We start from the raw sequence: 27,413 nt of genomic DNA, 5'->3' as shown, positions 1-27,413 counted from the left end.
TTCACCAACATTAACATATTTATGAATATTATATTTTGTTTTTATTGTTATCTTTTTTTTAGACGAATTACATTTTTCTCTCATTCACTATTTTTGCTTCGTTTTTTCAAGTTCATCTAACGGTTTTGCTACTGTAGCCTAATTGATTATTCCCTGCCATACATATATGTTATGTTATGGTTGACACAGTGCGCTATGTCCTGTGTATGTTTTGTCACAGTACGCGTTGCTGTAAACCGTTTCTCACGCTTTTCGCAGCCCGCGGGTGTTTTAAACAGTAGGCCGACTAAAATTGGACAGAGCCAATTATCTAGGGAACTTGGTCCAGCGCCGCGGCACAAACTTCTCTCTCGTCATTGCTCAGTGGCTCGGGGCGTGTTTTTTCTACTGTGGGTGTTCCCAAGCAGGACGTGGGCGGCTACGCTGCCCTGCATCAGTGAATGAGGCTCCAACGGTTCGTGGGAAAGCTGTACAGAGGGAATTGTATATGCACCAGTCATCAGTCTACCTGGCCGCGCACCGATCCACTGAGACGTTAGTAAAGACATATTCTCGCAATCACCATGAAAAGGCCTTGTGATGATAGTACTTCTGACAGCGACATGGATGAAACTATTGATGTCGGCAGTGAGAATAATTACTCTGGGTAAGTTCAGTAAAATCCTTTGGGTTAGATTAGTCACATTTTCCGCTTGTGCGCCACATGGGAAACGTTGATGAAACTTTCAGTTGAGAAAAGTTTAGCAAAAGCGAAAACGTTTTATTCTGGTGTCAACCTTCAGGTGACAAGTGCAAATTCTCACCTTGATATATGGTTCGTAAACATATCCAGGCAATTTTGGAGAATTCTCTCCAATGTATTTTTAATATATAGGAGACTCTTGCTTGATCAGTGCAGGCTACATGAGTGATTTATGCATACTAAACTGTGTGGTTTGGATAATTGCTCATTCGCAAAATAAAAATGTTATTTTGAGTAAAACATATCGATTATGTTTGTCCTATACAGGCACAGCAATGGATCATTTATTAGATGTGGCTCCCCAACAACAACAACCCAAGTTATGGCAAGAAAAAAACGAAGAGGGGTAATTATTTATTGAGTAGTTTATTACCATAATTGTTATTATGTATTGCTTATTATTCATTACTGTATTATTTATTACTTATTATTTAAACATGTATTTCATTATTGTTAACATTATTATTAGTATTATTATTAGGCCTTGAATTGTTATATTTTCAAGTATGCAATAATATAATTGTCTATCCCAGATCATCGAGAAGAGACGGAGGGATCGAATCAATAATAGTTTATCAGAGTTACGTCGACTTGTTCCAACTGCATTTGAAAAACAAGTGAGTTTAAATTATATCCGCTCTGATTTCTAAATGGAACTCACACAAAAGTTTCATTTTCATCAAAACAATAACAGATAAGGTCATTTTGTCTGTCTTTTATTCCTCAAAAGTTCTGAGAGTTTGAAGCTTCATACATCCTGTTGCTCCTTGCAGGGTTCTGCCAAATTAGAGAAAGCAGAAATATTGCAGATGACAGTGGATCACCTAAAGATGCTGCAGACCACTGGCGGTAAAGGTAAGGAGTTCATTGGCTGCTTCTAACTGCTCTCTGCCATACTGTGTAGTGAAATCCTTGCAAGCAGACCCCTTTGACAAGATTAAAGGAGTGGAAATCAATGCTAATGGCAGGGTTGAACTCGTGGGAAAGCGATGCTGGGACAAAAGGAGCACTTGACCCTGCATTGTGTTTGCTTTCATAAATCCGTGGGAGGAGAGGAGGCTGCATTCACAGGCTGCCCTGTTGGTGGTTTGTTTGGAGTTTCCAGCGAGTGTAAAAACGGGTGCACTGGGGAGACAAAACAAACATACAATCATCCCAGCACAATCCCAGACTGTTAAGTTTATGCCTGGAGGCACAGCCGGAGCCCTAATGGTCAGCCTAGGGGACCAGTGTGTATCCATCCCACACCATTTAGTCTTCAATCCCATCATCAGCTGCTGGCTACATTACAGCTCGTTAGAGGGACCAGCAGTATTTATAGTTGCTTGGCATTCATATTTTCACTGTCACTCCTCTGTCTGTTTGTCTCTCTAGGGTATTTTGATGCCCATTCCCTGGCTATGGACTTCATGAGCGTGGGCTTCAGGGAGTGTCTGACGGAGGTAGCCAGGTACCTGAGCTCTGTGGAGGGATTAGACAGCATTGACCCCCTGCGTGTGCGTCTGGTCTCCCACCTCAGCACCTGCGCGTCTCAGAGGGAGGCAGCTGCCATGACCTCATCCATGGCACACCACCAGCAGGTGCTCCCCCCTCACCACTGGGCCGCAGCCTTCCACCCCCTCCCCGCCGCCTTCCTCCAACAGAGTGGACTGCCCTCCTCAGACAGCGCCACCAGCAGACTGTCTGTGGAGGTGCCCCAGCGCGGCTCGGCCCTACTAACAGCCACCTTCGCCCACACTGACTCTTCTCACAGGGCGCCCTCTAATGGCAGCGTGGCACCCTGCGTCCCCCCACTCTCCACCTCCCTCCTGTCGCTCTCGGCAACCGTTCACGCTGCGGCCGCTGCTGCCGCGGCCCAGACTTTCCCCCTGTCCTTTCCCGGAGGATTCCCCATCTTCTCACCTCACAGTGTGAGCAGCACAGCGTCTATGGTAGCTTCAGCTGTGTGCCCCTCCATTTCCACCACATCCACTTCACAGCAGAGCAGAGACCGAGAGGGCAGCAGCAAACCATACAGACCTTGGGGAACAGAAGTGGGAGCCTTTTAAGTGTTCGACTTTTACAAGGTCTCAGTGTGGCTGGAGGCCATCCACACCATACAGATAAAGGACCAGTATTGTTTTATTAACTATGGCTTTTTTTGTGTCCATGGACTTTTATTCCACCAGCTTATTTCATTTCTGTCTGTGTGCAAATTCAGAGCACATGCATGCAAGCTCTCTCATGGGAGAGAGAGAGAGAGAGAGAGAGAGAGAGAGAGAGAGAGAGAGAGAGAGTGGATAATTAGATCCACTTAAAATGTACTAATGTTTTATTTTTATTAAAGAACAGCACTCAAATTAGACATCTCTAGACTCCATTTTCTCCCTCTTCAGTGTCAATTTGTTTTCATAATTTTCTTTCACTGTCACTATTGCTTTAGAGCACGTGTTTCCCCAACATTGGCTGTTTAATTCACATTGTTAATGAGCAATATTTTCAGAATTTGAGAAATGGAAACGAAATCCAGCAGAAGTTTTGTTTTGCTTCAATCTCCACTCTTGGTGGAAAATAGTGTGATTAACAATCACACAGCAGTGTCTTTAGTTTGGAGTTGCTCCAATCAATCAGATGAAGGACATTGGAGGAAGAACCACAGGTTTTGGATATAATAAGTCAACAGATGAATCAATGTAGTGTGTATCTACTCAAATCCATGAACTAACAAGTTTGTAAATATGTATGAATATTAGATGAACTAGAAGCTATATTGAAGATGGAGGAAGACATATTTGGTATGATGCACTTCAATTTGCTGCTGGAAACACGACAGGAGCTTTTTTCTTTAGAATGTACAAAAACAACAAATCACATCCCAGGTCCAACTGGAGTTGAATGACACTAGCATAACTTGTATTTTTATATAACCGTTTCATTGCAAACAGCCCTCTATGGATGTCACTGATTAAACATTTTTTTAATATATTTGGCCACTCACGAGTATATTCTTCTTTGTTTCACCACAGATCAATGGAACCAGTGTGTGTGCCACTGCCAATACTATAGCACCATATTAAAAGCTTTTTTTTTTTTTACAAGTCACAAATTGAAGACCACAAAGTATATGTTCAGTCTTTTGGTAAGGGAAAATATTCATCTTTCCTGTTATTTGTTTTTGAGACAAAACAAAACTCCCTAAGAGAGACACACATAAGTATAATTGCATAACTGGCACCGTCTGGCACTGTCTGGTAGCTTATACACAGAGTTGTAAATCAGTCACCAAAATGTCTCTAGCCTTTCCCATCAAAAACTCACCCTATTCTGTAATTATATCTACTACAGGGACATATAGACCTTGACATTTTAAAATATATTTATTTCATGTGTCTGTTGTGTCACTTTTAGACTGCACCTCTAGTTGATTGCATTGGTTAGTTTATGGCAATGCTTAATGGTATTCAAAGGGGGAAAAATAGAATCTGTAAAGAGTCTGGTTCCATTTCTCCCTTGGAGAAAGAACTTGTCAACGCGAATACAGGGTATCAACAGCCCTGACAAACCGCTGGTTTGGAACAGAAGTATAAAGGCAAAACAACTTTGGTCACTCCTCCCAAGATGGATCTTTATGCTGGCCTAATCCACTCTCTTTATCCTGGGTCTGTTAGAAAGATTTACATTAGTAAATCACTGTCACACCATTCAATTCCTTAAAAGAAAAAGTATCAGCATTTCCAAGTGAATGGGGATTACGACAAACAGCGCCTGCTGCCCACCGACAATCATGGGAACAGCGCTCGGTCATAAATCCGCGGGTTATATGCTTTGCTCCGGACTGGTTCTCACGCCGGGGCGAGCGCTTTGAAGTCCTGTCATAAATCAAAGGCGCACATGAACCACAGAAACGTCAAATGGCGGATGCTGTGGGCTAGCCTGGGCTGGTCTGCACACCTTTTAGTAGGCTTCATCGTCATCGTTTAGAATGTATCACATCTAATGTTTATCGATTCAATATGATTATGGTTATTTTGTGAAATTGTTTTAATCAGTTTAATGTGTCCGACGCTACGCATCATCTCTCGGTTATCAATGTGCCCCTTTTTTGCCGCGTAGCCTAATAACAATATTTTTACCAGTTTATGCGCCAAAAATAAAAATCACATCGATAACTCAACGGATTTCATGTTCTTACATAGATTTAAGACTGATTAAATATCTTCAAATGAAGCCGAGGTAAGGATGCCTAAATACCTGACTTTGTACTTCAAACCTGAATTGCCGAACACTCAACAAAATGATCTAAGTCATACAATTGTTATTATCATTTTAAACATTTGTGATCAAGTTGCAACAAGTGACTTTTCTTGAATTATTAAAATAGTCATTGTGATTATTTTCAGTGAGTTTTATCACACCATATAAAGTTACCAAGCAAAAAACAAGAAACCTAACCATTTGAAATGGTACACTACAGGTGACAAATAAGAGTATTTAAATTACATAAAGTAAAAGATGGTTGATACGTTCAAGTGAGTGATTACAGACACCCACGGCAATGTCGCCACCTTGTGATGAAGTTAATTCAACCATTGGATATCCATTATCCAATCCATAGACATGAATTTGGACCATAGAGAACCAAGATAATCAAAAATATATATGACTAGGTTCTATACAATTATTAAAGTTGTAGCCTCAGTATGTGTTCAGCCGTTTGCTCATAATGGGGGGTATCGATTATGCTGAACCGTGAGGCACCAGGCAAAGACCCGTTATGTCATAGGGCGAAACACGATAGGGAGGAGCTCCCACTCAAATCGAAAAGTAATCAATGCCGCTTGTTCATTTTGTCAACAAGGCAGCATGGTGCATCGTCAGCATGGTGCATCGTCCATAAACACAGGCTATATCTCTTTTCCATAAAATACATGTTTGAATTGTCTAACTCGTTTTCATTGGGAAGGCAGATTAAGCTAAATAGCCACCCATTTTGCATGCGATAACAGAATCCTACTCATTACTCCTGCTCTTACGTCACTTTGTTTTGTGCCGACTTCGCCAAGTGCTTTGAACGGGGCACCTGGCTCACGCTTGGGAGTCAGACCGGTTCCAAAATAAATACAATCAACTTTTACCCGGGCAAACACTCTTACAGGGCACCCAGGTGAGGTTAATCGAAGCCCCTTAAAAATTACACAAGGGCTGATTTGGGATCAGTAAATCAGTGCTCAAAGCCATTCGACCAATGAGGAGCTTGCAAAAAATCACTCACCAATCAGAAGGCTTGTGATCTTTGTTCTTCCGTGGTGATCTCGCAAACAAGGAAGTGTGGAGACCATACACTAGAGATGAATGTTTATTAACAATATATGTTTACGTTCCTGATTAACAAAGCTTTGTTACGGTGTAGCCTATTGTATTTTCATAAAACTATGCGCACACACAACTATTTTGGGCAGGTTAAACATTACAACCATGTGTTGCTCTGTTTGACGAGGCAGTGACATAGTACAACTCACCAAACAATTTGAGAGGTTATGAAGACATTCAAGTTCCCAGCTCGACACGGCTATGCAGTGGAGATATCACCGTTTATTCCAACACGGTTGGCGTGTGCGACATCCCAGTATTATGGGATTGCAGGTGAATAAACGGTGTATACTATTTCATAAATTAATCTGTGTAGACTATTTCATAAATTAATCTCGCCACGACAAAATCGAAGAGCAGGGCTCAGGTAAATGTCACATTGTGAATGACGGGTTGAGAGTTTCGAGACTGCAAGTGTGTATTTATTGTGGGTTACTGTCGGGCGATTACAATATGACAGCCATTGTTTTTAGCTAGGTTCCATAGTGTTATCATGAAACCAAGAACTTGTTGCACTTTAATGCAATGCTTACTTGCATTCATTCTAATGAAGTGTGTGTGTGTGTGCGTGTGTTCTCAAGGATGTGGGACACTACTTGTGCTGGAGCAGACCGAGACCGGGATCGCTCTTGTGAAAAGGTAATCAACTTTCCAACATTGAATTTCTCATTCTGACACAGTTTGACAACAATGCATCACACATTCAACAGTCACTCAAACAACTACGCTGATGCATCCTCTCCCCGTATTGCTACCTCTGTCTCATGCAGTTTTGACTGGAATGATGGTCTGTTTGACGTGACGTGGAGTGAGAGTAATGAGCATATCCTGTTGACCGGAGGAGGAGACGGGTCTCTGCAGGTCTGGGACACAGCCAACCCCCAGCCCGGGCCACTGCAGGTGCTCAAAGAGCACACACAAGAGGTGGGCTTGTTACCTTGCATGAGCTTATCATCATATTACCAATGTAACTATTATAAGCATACAATTTTAGGGTTCCATCTTACAATACGTCATTGTAATACTGTTGTAAGTACAGTATAATTACTGTAGCCGACTGATCCATGCATTATCATATGTGACACTTTTGCTGCTAGTCTAGTTTTAGTTGATGGACTTCCTGTTCTCCCAGGTCTATTCTGTAGACTGGAGTCAGACCCGGGAGGAGAACCTGGTGGTGTCAGGCTCATGGGACCGCACAGCCAAAGTGGTGTGTTTCAAAATGGCGGTGGTAGTATTGGCATCACACGCACACTGATCTTCAAACTGGATTGGATGAAAAATCGCATGGCTTTGTTTTATGAGTGAAGTTGTTGTTCCAACAGTGGGATCTCAGCCGTGGCGGCCAGTCGCTCTGCACCCTTCAGGGTCATGAAGGGGTCATCTACAGCACACTGTGGTCTCCTCACATCCCAGGGTGCTTTGCTTCAGCATCAGGTGAGTACTGTTACACTTCCCTTGGTCACTAATGCTTCGGATATTTCATTAGTTAAAGTAGAATTTAAATTCTTTAGGTCGATCAAGGTTTGTGACTTTTTCATTAACCTCGACTAAACTGTACCCCCCGCACATTGACTCGGTACAGGTACCCCATGTATATAGCCTCGTTATTTTATTGTTACTTTTTTATTATATTTTTATTATAGTTGATTTAGTAAATATTTTCTTAACACTATTTATTGAACTTCATTGTTGGTTAAAGGCTTGTAATAAGCATTTCACGGTAAGGTCTGCCTGTTGTATTCAGCGCATGTGACAAATAAAAATTGATTTAATTTGTAATCAGGTTTTTTTTAAATCCAGAAATTGATTGTAATGCCTTACCATAACCACATGGTGTCACTAAAGCTCTAGTTCTGATTCACTGGTCTGGCGCGCTGCCTCTGAAGCAGTGTACAATTGCTGTTAATCAGTACAGCTGTAGCCTTTCATAGTAAGTATTTTCTTATTGTTCAATTCTGAATTATAGAGTAGAATATAGTAACTTATGCTTCTAAAAGGTTAAGGCCTACATTCATTATTATTGCTGTTTATATTATGCTAGAGAGCCAATGAAGCACTGTCCACAGTTTCTGTGCTCCTGAAACATTCAAAGAAAAGAGGTTTTGTATGTTACAACTTAACAAATTGACTTTAACAAAAGATCAATGGACTTAACCTGCATTTAGCATGAGCGCTTATCTGATCATGCGACCTACAGTGCTCTTGTGCTGCTCGTGAACATGACATTGTTTCTATTAGAAAACAGATACATGTTGCCACACTGTGATCTCATCTAAACATGAGCGGTTTAGCCTACAGCATCCTCCCTCTCACAGTCAGTTTCCAGTCGCAGCACTCTAGGGCTGGGTGCTAACAGGGTTTGTCACCGCTGATAAGTCTTGGGCCCTGATGGGTATCAGAGCCTCTCTGTGGAGACCATATCAGAATTAACCAGGCTCTGTTTGCTCTGCCATAACTTTCTTTTATAAGGGGCTGTCTTGTCATAGCCTACAGTCTGTGTTCCAGTGTTCAGCCAGGGAAAAGTTCAGTAGTCGCAAGAGAAGATGTGAATCCATTGTACTATCCCAGCACGCAAAAAATTGTCATGGGACGTCATAAGGACATTGTTTTTGGGTGTAAGGAACATCTAACATTTTTAAGTGTTCAAGTATTGCCCAAAATATGCTCACTGGGTTGAGTGGGTTCATGTATCAATGTTAACATTTTTCTGTGTGCGAAACTGAAATTCAACACACAAAACGTTAAACACCAGGGTGTCTATCAGTTTATGAATCTACTCTACTCTTTATGAATCTACTCTCTTTTTACAGATGTATCAGAACAATGTAGTTTTATAAGGGAATGCTGTACGCCTATTACTAGTCAAATACGTTTCAAAGATCATGAATAAGAATGATTTGATAGAGGGTATATTTACCTTTGTAAGAGTTGGGGGAATTATACTGAACAAAAACATAAACGTAACATGTAATGTGTTGGTCCCATGATTCATGAGTTGAAGTAAAAGATCCCAGGAATGTTCCATACAGACAAAAAGCTTTTCATATGCACATCCGTTTTAGTGAGCATTTCTCCTTTGCCAAGAACTTGTCAGGTATGGCATATCAAGAAGCTGATTAAACAGCATGATCATTACACAGGTGCACCTTGTGCTGGGGACAGAAGGCCACTCTAAAATGTGCACTTTTGTCGCACAACACAATGTAACAGATGTCTCATGTTTTGAGGGGGCATGCAATTGGCATGCTGACTGCAGGAATGTCCACCAGAGCTGTTGCCAGACAATTGAATGTTAGTTTCTCTACCGTAAGTCACCTCCAACATAATTTTAGTGGATTTGGCAGTACGTTCCAACCGGCCTCACAACTGCAGACCATGTGTAATCATGCCAGCCCAGGACCTCCACATCCGTCTTCTTCACCTGCGGGATTGTCTGAGACCAACCACCTGGACAGCTGATGAAACTCTGGGTTTGCACAACCAAAGAATTTCTGCACAACCTGTCAGAAACTGTCTCAGGGAAGCTCTTCTGCGTGCTCGTTGTCCTCACCAAAGATCTTGACCTTTCTGCAGTTCAGCATCATAACCGACTTCAGTGGGCAAATGCACACCTTCGATGGCCACTGGCACGCTGGAGAAGTGTGCTCTTCACAGATGAATCTCGGTTTCAACTGTACCAGGCAGATGGCAGACAATGTGTATGGTGTCATGTGGGCGAGGGGTTTGCTGATGTCAATGTTGTGAACAGAGTGCCCCATAGTGTTGGTGGGGTTATGGTATGGGCAGGCATAAGCTACAGACAATGAACACAATTGCATTTTATCGATGACAATTTGAATGCACAGAGATACCATGATGAGATCCGGAAGCCAATTGTTGTGCCATTTATCCGCCGCATCACCTCATGTTTCACTATGATAAGGCACAGCCCCATGTCATAGCAATTTGTACACGATTCCTGGAAGCTGAAAATATCCCAGTTCTTCCATGTCCTGCATACTCACCAGACATGGCACCCACTGAGCATGTTTGGGATGCTCTGGATCAACGTGTACGACAGCATGTTCCAGTTCCTGCCGATATCCAGCAACTTGGCACAGCCATTGATGAGGAATGGGACAACATTTCACAGGCCACAATCAACTGTATGCGAAGCACATGTGTCGTGCTGCATGGGGCAAGTAGTGGTCATACCAGATACTGACTGGTTTTCTGATCACACCCCTACCTTTTTTTAAGGTATCTGTGACCAACAGATACATATCCGTATTCCCTGTCATGTGAAATCCATAGATTCGGGCCTAATGAATTCATATCAATTGGTTGATTTCCTTCTACGAATTGCAACTCAGTAAACATGTTGAAATTGTTGCATGTTGCGTTTATATTTTTGTTCAGTGTGTGTGAAGATTGACTGAAATCACATAATCATATCTGTTCTGGTGCTCGCCGCTGGTTTGATATCAAAATATGATACATCTGGTCAAATGTACCAGATTTTTACCCCATGATGATGTTGCGTATTTCTTCCTTAATATACACTGCACATGATCCCCCAATGATCTGCCATGAATGGGGCACAGTAGAACAATATCATAATTGTGAAGACAATGGTTTTAGTGTGTGAGACATTTTTTACCTAGCTTCAGGGGCTAGCCCCCTCACCCCACTACACACACACACACAGACCCTGGTAGGTTATCTTATCCTTCGCTCTCTGCATCTCGCTCAGTAAGGCAGCCTACCCCGAGAGCCATTAGCTATGATAACACATCGAAGTGTTGATGGAAGGTCCCCGTTTTCCTTTTAAAACCTTGACACTGAAGGTGTTACCAAGCAGGTAATGAGAAGTGGGTGAAAATCAATAGGAGGGCTGTGAGGCATGCACACAGATCCCACAGCACAGCTGTATTGGTCCATGGGATGCGAGAGGAGATGGGAGAGAGAGGTTTGCAGGATGCTGCCTCAGCAGGGGTACATAGTAATAGATGCGACGTGAGGGAGATCTGGTGGTAACCCCACACCCGCAGAAGCCAGAACCTGCAGTTAGACACTTGATCCAGAACTGCGTATTGTCAAAGCTGCCTTACAGCTTTCCAAAAGCACAGTATTTAAATCCACACTCGGTTACGCAAACTCTGGATTGGCTAGGTTTTTTAGGGATATATCAGTGCCATATAAATGGATGACTGCGTTTTCTATATTATATAAGCTGTGTTCCTTAAAAGCAGACACACGTGGGTAAGTGATGTGCTGTTCACGAACAATTCGTTATTTTTGAATGACTCTTTTTACTCACTCGATAGTCATGACTAGTTTTTCTGAGTGACTCGTTATTTTTTTGGTTGTTTGTTTCACCTGCTGGCTGTAATTAATTCTACAGCAGGATTAATACAGTACGCGCTCTTCCGGTGACTATGGACATGTGCGATGACCAACAACTGTCTGTCATGTGCTCACAGGCAAAATAGATTAGGCTGCAGGCAGCATATCAAGAAGACAAATACATGTTTAGAACTGATAATTGATCGAATGGTGCAAGATTGAATGCAATTCCTTGATTATTGAATGTTATTATAAATACAGCTTTGTAGAACCAAAACGTACACAGCCTCTGCTCAACATCCCCGGGGGTGAGGCACACAATGCTGACACTTGCTGATTAGTGCTTATCTGGAACTCCCATATTCTCTCTCTCGCTCCTCCAAGATGGGCCACGGCGACAAGCCCTGCCTGCTTGCAGCATCTTGGCAGGGATGAAGGAGAGCTTTACAGGCAAGTGGCTTTGTGAGGCTGCAATCTCCACCATGGATCCATTTCACTGTAATTAAAAATGTGAGTCGAGCCCTGAGCGAACCAAAAAAAGCAAAGTTGCTATCAAACACCAGCATCTAGGTCATCCCAACCACTGAATATTGACCTAACTAATCGCTCAGAAACTCTTTAACAATTTTCATTCATCTCCTCCCTTTCGCCGTGATTCACTTTCGTAATTGGCAATGTTTTTTTTGTTCCGCTGCGTCCTGAAAAGCCATCAAGGAATTCATTTCTGCAGTGGTTTCAGTCAATAGGAGTGACAGTGGGAGTTAGTCTGTGAGTTGCTGCCTCTCTTCGTTAATGGGAACGTAAAGTGGACAGATTCATTTAGAATTCAAGGCACACTTGGCTACTTCAGCATGGCTACCACAGTATTCCACAGCGATTTGCCATCCCATCTGGTTTGCGCTTAGTGGGGCTGTCATTTGTTTTTCAAGAAGACAATGACCCATCACACCTCCAGGCTGTGTAAGGGCTATTTGACCAATAAGGAGAGTGATGGAGTGCTGTGTCATATAATCTGGCCTCCACAATCACCCAACCTCAACCCCATTGAGATGGTTTGGGATGAGTTGGACCACAGCGTGAACGAAAAGCAGCCAACAAGTGCTCAGCATATGTGGGAACACATTCAAGACTGTTGGAAAAGCATTCCAGGTAAAGCTGGTTGAGAGAATGCCAAGAGTATGCAAAGCTGTCATCAAGGCAACACGTTATTGGTTACTACATGATTCCATATGTGTTATTTCATAGTTTTGATGTCTTCACTATTATTCTACAATTCTTTATTTACAAAATAAAGAAAAACCCTTGAATGAGTAGGTGTGTCCAAACGTTTGACAGTGTGTGTGTATACAGTGCATTCAGAAAGCATTCAGACCCCTTTCCCTTTTCCACATTGTTACATTACAGCCTTATTCTAAAATGTATTAAATCATTTGCTTACAGAAATATCTTATTTACACAAGTATTCAAACCCTTTGCTATGATTGGAGTCCACCTGTGGTAAATTCAATTGATTGGACATGATTTGGGGAGGCACACACACATCTATTTAAGGTCTCACAGTTGACAGTGCATGTCAAAGCAAAAATTAAGCCAGAGACCTGAATATAGCTGTGCAGCGACACTCCCCATCCAACCTGAAAGAGCTTGAAAGGATCTGCAGAGAAAAATGGGAGAAACTCCCCACATCCATGTGTGCCAAGCTTGTAGCGTCATAACAAGAAGACTCAAGGCTGTAATCTCTGCTAAAAGGTGCTTCAACAAAGTACTGAGTAAAGGGTCTGAATACTTATGTAAATGTGATATTTCAGTTCTTTATGTTAAATACATTTGTAACAAAATGTGGAAAAAGTCGAGGGGTCTGAACATTTTCCAAATGCACTGTATGTAAGATCCCACAGTTGAAAGTGCATATCAGAGCAAAAACCAAGCCATGAGGTCGAAGGAATTGTCCGTAGAGCTCCGAGACAGGATTGTGTCGAGGCACAGATCTGGGGAAGGGTACCAAAAAATGTGTGCAGCATTGAAGGTCCCCAAAAACACAGTGGCCTCCATGGATTTCACATGACTGGGCAGGGGTGCAGCCATGGTTGGGCCTGGGAGAGCATAGCCTGCCCACCCACTTCAGAGCCAGGGCCACCCACTGGGGAGCCAGGCCCAGCCTATCAGGATGGCTTATGGTAGTGTAATTAACATTAAATTCTCTGGCAAACGCTCTGGTGGACATTCCTCCAGTCAGCATGCAAATTGCATGCTCCCTCAAAACTTGAGACATCTGAGGCATTGTGTTGGGTGACAAAACTTCACATTTTAGAGTGGCATTTTATTGTCCCCAACACAAGGTGCACCTATGTAATGATCATGCTGTTTGATCAGTTCTTGATATGCCACACCTGTCAGGTGGATGGATTATCTTGGCAAAGGAGAAATGCTCACTAACAGGGGTGTAAAAAAAAAAGTGTGCAAAATTTGAGACAAATAAGCTTTTTGTGCATATGGAACATTTCTGGGATCTTTTATTTCAGCTCATGAAACATGGGACCAACACTTTACATGTTGGGTTCATATTTTTGTTCAGTTTAGTATATCTGTAGAATACGTAGGATGGAATGGTATATGTACAGCACTAGTTAAATAGGATAGGCCTTGACTAGAATACAGTATATACATATGAAGTGGGTTTGTAACCATTAAAGTGACCAGTGTTCCATGACATTGAGAGCGACGTGGTTTAGCATAATGCTGTGATGCTGTGCAGACTAGGACAGAGAGTAAAGCTCAGTATGCACGTATTTCACCTAGATTTGGATGACTTTTTCCAAATTTAGATGGACTTCACAGAAGAGATGCCAAAGAAGTTAAGGCAATGCCTTGTGACCGGCTCCACACCGCTTTAAAATGAAATGAGTTGCTCTTCCAAGTGGATGACCACAGATCAATGAGATTAATTAGTAGAAGTGTTTTGCTGCAAACAGACCAACTCTTTATTCCAGAATGACTGGACATATTTCAAACCACATTTACCCGACCTTATGTTGACTTGCAAGCTTGAGCTGGGCGATATGGACGAAAATCCATATAGCGATAAATCGCCTGAATTGATGACATAACTATAAATAGAACAATATATTTATAACATTAATATGCTCCACAGTTTTTATTTATTATCCTTTAAACTACTACTACTAGTTTGATGGTTGTAGCCATCAAGTTATCCAGGCTGCATCACATCCAGCCGTGATTGGGAGTCCCATAGGGCGGCGCACAATTTGCCCAGCGTCGTCTGGGTTTGGTCGGGGTAGGCCGTCACTGTAAATAAGAATTTGTTCTTAACTGACTCGCCTAGTTTAAATAAAAAATATAAATTGTCACATTAACAATCACCCATATTAGCAAACGTATTTCATTTCAAACTTCACATTTCTCTAGTACGGGCTACTTATCGTACTGAACAATGTCAGCAAAATGTCGATAATTGAGGGTTTATTGTCCCAGCTTTACTGCAAGATATGTGTTCCATGGAAATGGCATGGGGCTGTAAAAGTGTTTTGCTTGAATAGACCACCTATTCATTATAGAATGTCTAGAGGGTTTCTTTCAAACCACATTAATCCAATGCTGATACAGTATGTAAACATATTTCCAATGGAAATGGCAGAGTTGAAAAATAAGTCTTAATTTCAAATATCACAAATGAATACACAGTAATAGCATGTATTGAACACTTTATACTTTGGGGAGGCAGGGTAGCCTAGTGGTTAGAGTGTTCATATCCCCGAGCTGACAAGGTACTAATCTGTCGTTCTGCCCCTGAACAGGCAGTTAACCCACTGTTCCTAGGCCGTCATTGAAAATAAGAATTTGTTCTTAATTGACTTGCCTACTTAAATAAAGGTCAAATTAAAATACCTGTATGTACAGGTATAAAGTATTTAATCATAATATTTAAGCCTCTAGATTCATATTTAAGCTGTAGATTTAGGACTAGATGGGGAAATGCAAAAAACATTGAAATGTAAACCTTGATTTTGCTGTATTGTAGTATGCTGTAGTGTAGTATTATTCTGTAGTGTAGAATTGTATAGGGTGAAATGGTATAAAGTTAGCATTAGGCTTTGCAGCTGACGCAGCAGGTTTCCATTGATACTTGTAATAGACACTGAACACCCGGCCGAGGTCATTCACTGCAGACTGCAGAGGGAGTGGCCTAAAAACCCATTGTTACAATCTCACCAGGAAGCCCCTTCCAGCTTGGGTCTGAGTGTGTGTGTGTGTTAAAGAAAGAGGAGAGGGAGGGGGATGGAGGGAGGGTGGATAGTGAGAGCATCTTGTCCATCTTAAAATGCTTCCATCTGGCTGTCGTTGTGCCGATGAGTGTCGCAGTCCCTTGGCAGGCAGGGCCACATTCCCATGTCCCTGATCCTGTAATTGATCCAGGATGAGCCAGGGGGAATGGGGGCTGCTGCCTGCCTGCCTTCCTTCCTCTGTGGAGGGAGAGGTGGCCCTTGAAATGAGCGTCATGGTCCAAAACCCTGTGGTAGATTGTGGGAGGGAGGCTGAGTGTGGGCACAGTTGACTGTGGAAGTGTGAGTCATGACTAGAACAGCATGGCTGCCTGTGTCTGTGACCCTTTCAACCCTGAATCTAGTCTTGTCTTTTGTCACCAGGGGACGGGACGCTGAGAGTGTGGGATGTGAAGACAGGGAGGTGCAGGCTGGCCATCCCAGCCCACAAGGCAGAGATCCTCAGCTGTGACTGGTGCAAATACGATCAGGTACCAAGGTACTTTACTACAGTACAGCCCCCCCACTGTTAAAACCTCAACCCAAAACATTTAATTTGACGCTTGGAAGCAGGAGTTTATGAAGTGGACCTAAAGACATTTAGGTTTAAAATGCCAACGCTTCAACCATGAATAAAACCCATCCTGGAATTGAGAACAGAGATACTGTACAATCACCTCTATCATATACTAGCCTCACTGCCGTTGTTATTAATGATGTTGCATATTTATGTGAGAAGACCTCTATAGGTTGTAAAAGGTCTTCAGCATTTCTTGCCATAAAGATTAATATGAATTTCCCCTAATTATAATTACAGTTAATAACATGCCTGTGTTAGTACAGTATGTACGTTTGGGATACTTGTTTAACCCACTCTGTCTGGGCTGTCCTCAGAATGTGATAGTAACCGGAGCAGTGGACTGTAGCCTGTGTGTGTGGGACTTACGGAATGTCCGGCAGCCTCTGTCACGCCTACGAGGCCATTCCTACGCCATACGAAGAGTAAAGGTAATGAAGCATTCCTTCTCACCCATACACCATACTAGGGCTGGGCGGTAAACCGTATTTTACTATATACCGTTGTTGATGCACGGACCGGTTTGGATTTTTACTTGACCTTACATAACGGTATTTCAATATTTGGTTTGTTAGTTTCAAGTTTTAATGTCACATGCACAAGTACAGTGAAATGCCTTTCTTTCAAACTCAATACCCAACAATGGGATAATCAATAACAATGTATTACTTGAAAAAAAGAAATAAGAATAGGAAATATGAAATACAAAGTTATTAAGTAAGCAAGCATACTATATACAGGAAATGTTGAAAAAGTCAGATCCAATACCATATTTACATGTGCAGGGATACTGGAGTGATGGAGGTAGATATGTATAGTGGTAAGGTGACCTGGCGACAAGATTTAATCCTAGTAAAAATGTCCTGTCCTAGGTCAGTTAGGATCACCACTTTATTTTAAGAATGTGAAATGTCAGAATAATAGTAGAGAGAATGATTTATTTAAGCTTTTATTTCTTTCATCACATTCCCAGTGGGTCAGAAGTTTACATACACTCGATTAGTATTTGGTAGCATTGCCTTTAAATGATTTAACTTGGGTCAAACGTTTCGGCTTGCCTTCAACAAGCTTCCCACAATAAGTTAGGAGAATTTTGGCCCATTCCTCCTGACAGAGCTGGTGTAACTGAGTCAGTTTTGTAGGCCTCCTTGCTCACACACGCTTTTTCAGTTCTGCCCACACATCTTATAGGGTTGAGGTCAGGGCTTTGTGATGGCCACTCCAATACCTTGACTTTGTTGTCCTTAAGCCATTTTGCCACAACTTTGGAAGTATGCTTGGGGTCATTGTCCATTTGGAAGACCCATTTGCAACCAAGCTTCAACTTCCTGACTGATCACTTGAGATGTTGCTTCAATATATCCACATCATTTTCCTACCTCATAATGCCATCTATTTTATGAAGTGCACCAGTCCCTCCTGCAGCAAAGCACCCCCACAACATGATGCTGCCACCCCCGTGCTTCACGGTTGGAATGGGGTTCTTAGGCTTGCAGGCCTCCCCCTTTTTACTCTTAAGATAACGATGGTCATTATGGTCAAACAATTTCTTTCATCAGACCAGAGAACATTTCTCAAAAAAGTATGATCTTTGTCCCCATGTGCAGTTGCAAACCGTAGTCTGGCTTTTTAATGGTGGTTTTGGAGCAGTGGCTTCTTCCATGCTGAGCGACCTTTCAGGTTATGTCGATATAGGACTCGTTTTACTGTGGATATAGATACTTTTGTACCCATTTCCTCCAGCATCTTCATACAGTCCTTTGCTGCTGTTCTGGGATTGATTTGCACTTTTCACACCAAAGAACATTAATCTCTAGGAGACAGAACGTGTCTCCTTCCTGAGTGGTATGACTGCTACGTGGTGCCATGGTGTTTATACTTGCGTACTATTGTTTGTACAGATGAACGTGGTACCTTCAGGCGTTTGGAAAATGCTCCCAAGGATGAACAAGACTTGTGGAGGTCTACAATTTTTTTCTGGGGTCTTGGCTGATTTCTTTTGATTTTCCCATGATGTCAAGCAAAGAGGCACTGAGTTTGAAGGTAGGCCTTGGAATACATCCACAGGTACACCTCCAATTGACTCAAATTATGTCAATTATCAGAAGCTTCTAAAGCCATGACATAATTTTCTGGAATTTTCCGAGCTGTTTAAAGGCACAGTCAACTTAGTGTATGTAAACTTCTGACCCACTGGAATTGTGATACAGTGAAATAATCTGTCTGTAAACAATTGTTGGAAAAATGTATTGTGTCATGCACAAAGTAGATGTCTTAACCGACTTGCCAAAACTATAGTTTGCTAACAAGAAATGTGTGGAGTGGTTGAAAAACGAGTTTTAATGACTCCAACCTAAGTGTATGTGCATATTATGTGTGAGTGAGTAAATGAGTGAGTGAGTGTGTCACACCCTGGCCATAGAGGCTTTTATTCTCTATTTTGGTTAGGCCTTGGTGTGACTAGGGTGGGCATTCTATGTTCAGTTTCTAGGTTTTGTATTTCTTTGTTGTTTGGCCCGGGTGTGGTTCTCAATCAGAGGCAGCTGTCTATCGTTGTATCTGATTAAGAACCAAACTTAGGTAGCTTTTCCCCACAGGGTTTTTGTGGGTAGGTGATTTCTGTTTAGTGTTTTTCACCTTTCGGGACTGTTTCGGTTATTCCCTTTGTATTTAGTGTTCAGTGTCAATAAACAAACATGAACTCGTATCACGCTGCGCTTTGGTCCTCACCTTCTGCCACCAACAGCCGTTACAGAGTGTGTGTGTTGGAGTGACTGTGTGGGTGTGTAGGGCCATGTGAGTGTGCATAGAGACAGTGCAAACATTGAAATCAGTTGTATTGCTTTGGGATAGAAGCTGTTCAAGAGTCTGTTGGTGTCAGACTTAGCACCGGTACCTCTTGCCGTGCGGCAGCAAAGAAAATAGTCTAAGGCTTTGATGATTTTCCGGGCCTCCTTTTCACACCTCCTGATATAGAGGTCCTGGGTGGCAGGGAGCTCGGCCCCAGTGATTCACTGGGTTGTCCGCGCAACCCTCTGTAGCGCCATGCGATCGTAGGCGGTGCTATTGCCATACCAAGCAGTGATGCAGCCAGTCAATATGCTCTCAATGGCACAGCTGTAGAACCTTTTAAGGATTTGAGGGCCCATGCCAAACTTTTTCAACCTCCTGAGGGGGAAGAGGAACTGTCACACCTTCTTCACAAATGTCTGTGTATGTTTGGACAAATTTGTACCAATTTTTTTTACCCCATTTTCCTCCCCAATTTTGTGATATGCAATTGGTAGTTAGTCTTGTTCCATTGCTGCAACTCCCGTACGGACTTGGGAGAGGCGAAGGTCGAAACACGTCCCTGCCAAGCCACACTGCATCTTGACACACTCGCTTAATCCGGAAGCCAGCCACACCAATTTGATGGAGGAAACACCGTACAACTGGCAACACGAGTCACCGGCCCGCCACAAGGAGTTGCTAGAGCGCGATGGGATAAGGACATCCCTGACGGCCAAACACTCCTCTAACCCGGACAATGCTGGGCCAATTGTGTGCCGCCTCATGGGTCTCCCGGTCGTGGCCTGCTGCAATACAGCCCGGGATGGAACCCGGCTCTGCGATGCAGAGCCTTAGACCTCTGCGCCACTCGGAAGGCCATTGTTTGGCCCATTTTAAGTCTTTAGTGATTTGGACACCGAGGAACTTGATGCTGTTAAATGTAATAACTGAGTGATGAAACTCATAAAAAATGATAGTAGAGTGATGGATGGGCAATAGACTGTTCTTACCGCCAGCAAGAGACCGCTAACAGACTGCTAGCCGAATGTGCGCACAATGCACTTTTTTGCCATGAATCTTGCTTGTGATGCAGTGCTGGTGCTGGTGCCAAAAGCACGGTAGAAATTGGCACAATGCTCCTGGTGATGAAGTAAGAAACTGCCATCGAATCCATTGAAAATACTTGGTCATAGATAGGTCGTTTGTTTAGCAACAAAACCGACGTGTGCGCAACTATGGGGCAAAACAGACAGGTTTGGCTTAGATTGTCGACAACGTGTAAACTTTATTTTGTTTCCAAATGTTTATTGAAAACAAATACATTTGCACAATTAGCACTTGTTTTCTCTCAAATACGTTGTTACAGTTGTTGATAAGCTAGCTAGCAAAGTTGAGCCATATAAGCATTGCCATGACATCAGTCAAAACACCTCAAAACAAGACACGGTATCAATAACAAGATAAAACTAGCTGAAACGAGCCACTTACGATTCCCCACATGGCTGTTTCTTGTCATTGTTGCTAGCTTACGATTCAGAATCGTAAACAAAGCATGGCTTCCGTCCCCATCAACGCATGCGCATCATTTTCGTGACATTGTCAGACAACTCGTCTATAGAGGACCATAATTATTATGATAAAGGAAAAGTGATTTTTTTTTTTTTGCTAAATAGAGGCATAGAAAGAAGAAACAGATGTGGTACGGTGTGGAAACGATAACACACGAGTGAAGGAAATGCAGAAATAGATAAATGCAAAAAAAATATTTATGGTTGAAGTTTGATTGAACATTGTTTTACAATCAGAAGAGAGAACCACTTGAAACCACTTAGAATGTATCTGTTGCCACCCCAGGGTCACTCACTACTTATGAAGTATATTTAGAACAGATGAAATACGTCATACCGTCAAAAATGAGAAAAACAATATATTTTGGCCATATCATCCAGCCCTACACCATCCTCTCAGTTCCAAGAAAAGGCTTTTCCACTGTGTTAAATTATGTTAGCTAATTGCCAGCTGTTGGAAACAGCTCAGCAATACTCGACAGCACAGCTTCCCTCCCTTACCTGCCTGCCTAGCAACCTGTTCTGGAAAGATGGTTCTGGTGTGATCAAAGCACTTAGCTGAATGGAGTTAACAAGCACAGTACAGTACGGTCTGATGGGATCCTTGGCAGCTTTGCAGTACACTGGCCCTGCTCACAGGTCCTGCTGTGGTGACAGCTATAGATTTTTTTTCTCTCCTCCAAGATCTTTTTAATGGATTTTGAGAGAGAGGTGGTGGGTTGGATGCTTGGATGGGTTGGTCGACGGGCCCTAGCTATCATGTCCAGTCTAACAACCACCAATTAGTCAGATTAAACAGAATTGACTTCACCCAGCCCCCCGACAGACGGCCCAGCAGGTTTCTAGACCTCATTTGCCCCTCATCACATGATCCATGTGATTCTCACTCCTCTTAACAATGGGGAATCACCCTGCCACACACTTTAACATCACATAAGCAGCTGGAGCTAGCTACAACACCACCAGGAAGTCCAGTGTTTTCAGGACAGCTTTTTAGCATGCATGGGTAATCAATAGATGCAAGGTGTTCGTAGTGGACCTCATCTTGAGATTTCCAGTGTGTTTGTGAACCCTGCCATCAGGTATAGATTTTCTTAAGGCTGCAAGTCTATGTGATGTTACAAATACAGCATATCAGCAAGTCTGCGAAGGACACTGAAAAGAGTGCTCAAAGTAAATGGAAAAGTGCTTGGCAAATCCCTTGTGCTTTTCCATATTGGAAAGGTAATATACTGTAGATACGAGCAGAGATTTTATTGCTTACATTTAACAACATCAAAGCCCAAACTTGAAAGATGTGTAAAGGTAAAAGTGTTTTGTCATAGTTGTGTGTGTGCCAGCCAATTTCCCCCTCACCAGGGTGACCACCTAGCCCGGATTGTGTGGGACAGTTCCGCATTTTGGCCCTTTGACCCGCAACCAAACAATCATGTGTTGCATTTTATCAACAAATTAAAACACTAATTTACAAAGAAAGGTCGATTTGACCCTTGTTTCAGTCAGACTCCCCATTAATTTGATGAGAATTTACTTTCCAACCTGTTTCTTTTACAGTCATGTTGCGCTTATGACAAGATATACACTCAGTGGCTAGTTTATTAGGTATACCTATCTAGTACCGGGTCAGACCCCCCTTTGCCTCTAGAACAGCCTGAATTCTTTGGGGCATGGAAACATTGCTCAATTTGTATCAAGGGACCTAATGTGTGCCAGGAAAACATTCCTCACACCATTACATCACCACCACCAGCCTGTACCATTGACACCAGGCTGGATGGGTCCATGGATTCATGCAGCTTATGCCAAATCCTGACTCTGTCATCAGCATGACGCAACAAGAACTGGAATTCGTCGGACCAGGCGGTGTCAGAGGAAGCCCCTAAAAGACTCTAGTCATAGACTGTTCCCTCTGCTACCGCACGGCAAGCGGAACCAGAGTGCCAAGTCTACGTCCAAAAGACTTCTTAACAGCTTTTACCTCCAAGCCATAAGACTCCTGAACAGCTAATCAAATGGCTACCCAGACTATTTGCATTGCCCTCTTCTTTTACGCTGCTGCTATTCTCTGTTTATTATCTATGCATAGTCACTTTAACTCTACCTACATGTACATATTACCTCAATTACCTCGACTAACCGGTGCCCCCGCACATTGACTCTTTACTGGTACCACCTGTATATAGGCCCGCTACTGTTATTTTACTGCTGCTGTTTAGTTATTTGTTACTTGTGTTTTTTATTTATCTATTTTTTACTTAACACTTATTTTTCTTAACTGCATTGTTGGTTAAGGGCTTGTAAGTAAGCATTTCACTGTTATGTCTACACCTATTGTATTCGGTGCATGTAACAAATAGAATTTAGATTTTGATTTGATTTATTTTTCCACTCCTCAATTGTCCAGTGTTGGTGATGGCCTGCCCACTGGAGCCCTTCTTTTTGTTTTTAGCTGATAGGAGTGGAACCCCGTGTGGTTGTCTGTTGCAAAGGAACGACGCGTTGTGCTTTCCGAGATGCGGTTCTGCATGCAACTGCTTTACTGCGCTGTTATTTTCCTGTTTGTGACCTGCCTGTTAGCTTGCACAACTCTTGCCATTCTCCTTTGACCTCTCTCATCAACGAGCTGTTTTCACCCACAGGACTGCCGCTGACTGGATGTTTTTTGTTTGTCGCACCATTCTCGGTAAACCCTAGACAGTCGTGCGTGAAAAGCCCAGGAGGCCGGACGTTTCTGAGATACTGGAAACAGCGCGCCTGGCACCGACGATCATTCCACGCTCAGGTCACTCGTTGGGCCATTTCTAATGTTCAATGGAACAGTAACTGAATGCCACGATGCCCGTCTGCCTGCTTTGTGTAGCAAGCCACAGCCACGTTACTCACTGTATGTAGGAACAAACCATTTTCATGAACGGGGTGATGTACCTAATAAACTGTATCATAAGGATGTGGTACTGGTGACGTAAAATACTTCTCCAATCGTTGTTGAGATCTGATATTCTGCACAGAGCAAGTCGAGACGTAGGCCAATGTCATATCGTCAGCCAATCACATTTGTCAAACCTTTCGGGCTAAATTTCAGCTGAACTTGGAGTGGACAGTTAACTATTTACAAAAAGCATGCTCGTAACGAAGAGCTACAAAGGTAAGTAAAATAGCTGTTTTAGACTGAAATATATAAGGTAGTTCAGCTAAACTTGTGAGGCTCTCCCTGCTCATTAGTTGCTCATTCAACACTTGATGTCGTTTTTAAACGTCTCCTTTCCTAACTGTTGTACATTCCCGGAGACCAACCAGAAATGTTTCCTTTGCCAAATATTCACATATTTTCATAAAATCTTTAGTTTCTACATAACCAAATTTTGCGCACGGCAGTAGAGTAGGCTAATTGTCTTTCGATCAGCTTGCTCAGTGCAGCGGGAGAGGGATTTTTGTTTGTGTATTTTTATTAATGTAGGCTACACTGTCCGGCGAATGTACTGCAAAATCATTCCGTTGTCCCGCATTTGGGTATTTTAAATGTGGTCACCCTATCCCTCAGCTGTTAATAAAGTTTAACCGTTTAAAGTTTATATCGTATTCTTGTGGCTTTTCCCACAGTTCTCTCCATTCAACCAGACCGTGTTGGCCTCCTGTTCCTATGACTTCACAGTCAGGTAAGACATTCTAATCATGACTCTGTCATTCTTGTTCAGCTTGTAATGCAAACTGAGCAATAATATCCCACTGTGCATGAACAATGTTTAAAGACAAACGCCATAAACAAGATTTCATTTGTGAAACCTTTACTAAAACCCATTGGAGTCAGTGAAGCGTGATCACTAGATGATACTGTTTCCTGGAAGAAGGGCAATCTCCTTGAATTATTTAAAAGAATTGACCTCCAGGAACACTCGTGTTTGAGAGGTCTGTATAAAGATGTGTAAAATATACATGCAAGCAATGGAAATACCAACCACAATCGTACTATGTTGAGTAGGGTCATAAAATCTGTCATTTCAAGGTAGACTGGTTTATTTTTATTTGGCAATGCGTATTCTCCATCTCAGAGTTTGAATATGTGAGCCTAATTCCCAAACAATGCCGTCAGTCAAGGGTGTGTTGTTTAGTGTCATGCATCCACCAACAGACCCCCCTCGCATAATCAGAGCAGCGACAACATGACCCATAAATCGCTTTTGTGTACGCTGTCGTCTTTTAGAATCATTCCTTGAGACAGAATTAAAATCGTCCTATGCTATCCTGTACTGAGATCCTATTCTATTCCTCCAGTTTTTTCCTTAGATCTATTTGAATAATGTTAATGATGCGTGTTGAGGTTGATGCAGGAAGTTGGGTTTTAAGGTAATGTGTCTGTATCGGCCCTTTAAGATCTAGGTATCGCCGGTCCTCCAAAGAGAGGGAAGGTTGTCTTGTAGTGATGGGGGAAAAGAATTGATACAGTTACATATCGGGACATTTATTTTTGATGCTACATCGTATTGTTTTGCACTAGTTGGCTGTACCTGCACCAAAACCAGTATATTTCCTTCATAGCTTGTTCTCCATCTTTAAAAAAAGAATATGGAGCCAATTTGTTTTCAGCACTTTTATTTCCATGACTGATCAAATTTTGTTTTCTCATGGTTCTCTCTCATCTCTCTGCAGCAGACATATGGTGAGCAATATGTTTGGAACATCGAATGGCAATAAAATCACAGTATCGGATCACAATACGTATAGAATCGTGAGAATCACATATCGTATCAGCACCTAAGTATCGTGAGGTCCCTGGCAATTCCCAGCACTATTGTCTTGTATCTCTACAAGTTCTATTGTCACATACACTGCATAGATGCAGTGAAATGTGTTGTTTTACAGGGTCACCAATCATAGTGTGACACCCTGGAGCAAAGTAGGGTTAAGTGCCTTCCTCAAGGGCATATCGACAGGCCATGTCGGCTCAGGTTTTCAAACCAGCAACCTTTCGGTTGCTGGCCCAACGCTCTAACTGCTTGGCTAATTGGCGCTGTTTACAGTGTAGTGTGCAATGCAGTGCAGTGTTCAGTGGGCTGGTTGGCTGCTGAGGTTTGGACCAGTGCCAACCTGACTTTTATTGATCTGGCCTGGGGCAAGACTGCCTTGGTTAATTCAGGCAGATTACTGTGGTGGTGTATTTCATTAGAAACTATCGCTGACTACACATAGGCATTTTATGCGACACCAGGCTTCTTCATGCCCCTCCAAGGCCAGCCGTATCTTGTTGTTTGAAGTCCGAAATCGAGTCAATTGCTTTCATGTGAAAAAAATAAACACTATTTTTTTTTTTTTGATTCTTGGTGTTTTTCTCTGACTCTGTGGGGAACCTGGTCTCTTTGTTGACGACTTGGCTGCATCTGTCTGGCAGAAAGTTATGCCATGTTATGCAAGTACCCTTAGGTAAAACATAAGTAACACACTTGCCACTGATCGGAATGAGTCATTTTTGGGAGGTTTTCTTCGGCATTGCCTTCACTGGATTACTGTCATACTGTTTGCTAAAGGCCTACCTGAACGATCTATCTCTGTTCTAGCTGTTGTTCACTCTTCACTTCCCTTGACTTGGCTTTTTGTTTCTGATGTCACGTGAAAGTCAGTGGCTATGGGAAAGCCCCTCTCTGTATATTTTACAAGCCCTTGTCTCACACTGGTGCCTCTGTGCTCTTATAGGCCTAGACACACAGAGCAGGATCACGAGTCTCTCACAGAATTTCAGCCTCAAGACTTTTGAGAAGTGTAACTTGGTCAAAAAAAGTTTGATTTTTACATTCTCCCATCTCAAGAGGTTATTAAAAAAAGTGCCTATTAAGTGCCAAATAAAGTAATAGTAACAGAGTTGACGATTTCTTCTGAAATCAGTCACGAATCCCCTTTTGACAGGGGGAATGGAAGCTTATTGTGTGCAAAGGGAAGTGGCAATTGAATGCAAGCTTCATAAAACAAATGTTTTAAGTTCCCTTAAATTTAAATTTAAATTTAATTTAACTTGGCAAGTCAGTTAAGAACATATTCTTATTTACAATGACGGCCTAGGAACAGTGGGTTAACTCCCTTGTTCAGGGGCAGAACGACATCATTTGACCTTGTCAGCTCGGGGGTTCCATCCAGCAAACTTTCGGTTACTGGCCCAACGCTCTAACCACAAGGCTACCTGCCTCTAACCACAAGGCTACCTGCCTCTAACCACAAGGCTACCTGCCTCTAACCACAAGGCTACCTGCCTCTAACCACAAGGCTACCTGCCTCTAACCACAAGGCTACCTGCCTCTAACCACAAGGCTACCTGCCTCTAACCACAAGGCTACCTGCCTCTAACCACAAGGCTACCTGCCTCTAACCACAAGGCTACCTGCCTCTAACCACAAGGCTACCTGCCTCTAACCACAAGGCTACCTGCCTCTAACCACAAGGCTACCTGCCTCTAACCACAAGGCTACCTGCCTCCCAATTGAGGGACGTAAATTAATCACTAATCACATAAAATAAATAATAATCTTCAGAAATTACTTTGTCAAAGCAACAAAAAAACGAAGGCTTTACAATGATGAAACTTGGAGACATTTTTGGATTTAAAATATTCCTAGAAGTGACACATGGTTGGGGGACATGTCAAAATGCAGAATTTTGGCACTTTACCAATATTTATTTATATTTATGATTTATATAATTTTCCATATGGTCTATATTAAAAGGCACTTCATTTAATATAACAGTCTTTTAAAATTCAATATTGGCGCACAATTTGTAGTTAAAATATCATAGGCACTGTTTTCATGTAA

General features: G+C 42.4%; 2 protein-coding genes across 2 annotated transcripts in view; both read left to right on the top strand.

Moving 5' to 3' along the window:
• Nucleotides 1-401: 401 nt before the first annotated feature.
• Nucleotides 402-3,706, top strand: hey2 (hes-related family bHLH transcription factor with YRPW motif 2). The gene is made up of 5 exons (XM_024377952.2): nucleotides 402-646; nucleotides 1,010-1,088; nucleotides 1,276-1,359; nucleotides 1,516-1,597; nucleotides 2,117-3,706. Exons 1-5 carry the CDS (start codon nucleotides 564-566, stop codon nucleotides 2,788-2,790), a joined length of 1,002 nt encoding a protein of 333 aa, XP_024233720.1. The 5' UTR covers nucleotides 402-563; the 3' UTR covers nucleotides 2,791-3,706.
• A 2,310-nt stretch (nucleotides 3,707-6,016) lies between these two features.
• Nucleotides 6,017-27,413, top strand: part of pex7 (peroxisomal biogenesis factor 7) — a 31,673-nt gene continuing 10,276 nt past the window's right edge. Inside the window, exons 1-8 of the mRNA XM_024377951.2 lie at nucleotides 6,017-6,364; nucleotides 6,673-6,730; nucleotides 6,862-7,015; nucleotides 7,224-7,301; nucleotides 7,417-7,528; nucleotides 16,084-16,190; nucleotides 16,594-16,707; nucleotides 24,217-24,272. Coding sequence (XP_024233719.1) covers nucleotides 6,259-6,364; nucleotides 6,673-6,730; nucleotides 6,862-7,015; nucleotides 7,224-7,301; nucleotides 7,417-7,528; nucleotides 16,084-16,190; nucleotides 16,594-16,707; nucleotides 24,217-24,272 — 785 coding nt within the window. The 5' untranslated portion in view covers nucleotides 6,017-6,258. The remainder of the gene's footprint in view (nucleotides 6,365-6,672; nucleotides 6,731-6,861; nucleotides 7,016-7,223; nucleotides 7,302-7,416; nucleotides 7,529-16,083; nucleotides 16,191-16,593; nucleotides 16,708-24,216; nucleotides 24,273-27,413) is intronic.

The sequence above is a fragment of the Oncorhynchus tshawytscha genome, linkage group LG18 (assembly GCF_018296145.1).
Source record: "Oncorhynchus tshawytscha isolate Ot180627B linkage group LG18, Otsh_v2.0, whole genome shotgun sequence".
In the NCBI taxonomy this organism is placed as follows: domain Eukaryota; kingdom Metazoa; phylum Chordata; class Actinopteri; order Salmoniformes; family Salmonidae; genus Oncorhynchus; species Oncorhynchus tshawytscha.
The sequence above is the reverse complement of the archived record's forward strand: the minus strand, read 5'-3'. Positions and strand labels throughout refer to the sequence as shown.

Excerpts from the sequence above, each read along its gene's own strand:
- hey2 (XM_024377952.2), top strand. The coding sequence starts at position 564 with ATGAAAAGGCCTTGTGATGATAGTACTTCTGACAGCGACATGGATGAA. Across the intron at positions 647-1,009 it reads AGTGAGAATAATTACTCTGG|GCACAGCAATGGATCATTTA; the intron begins GTAAGTTCAGTA and ends TGTCCTATACAG. Across the intron at positions 1,598-2,116 it reads GCAGACCACTGGCGGTAAAG|GGTATTTTGATGCCCATTCC; the intron begins GTAAGGAGTTCA and ends TTGTCTCTCTAG.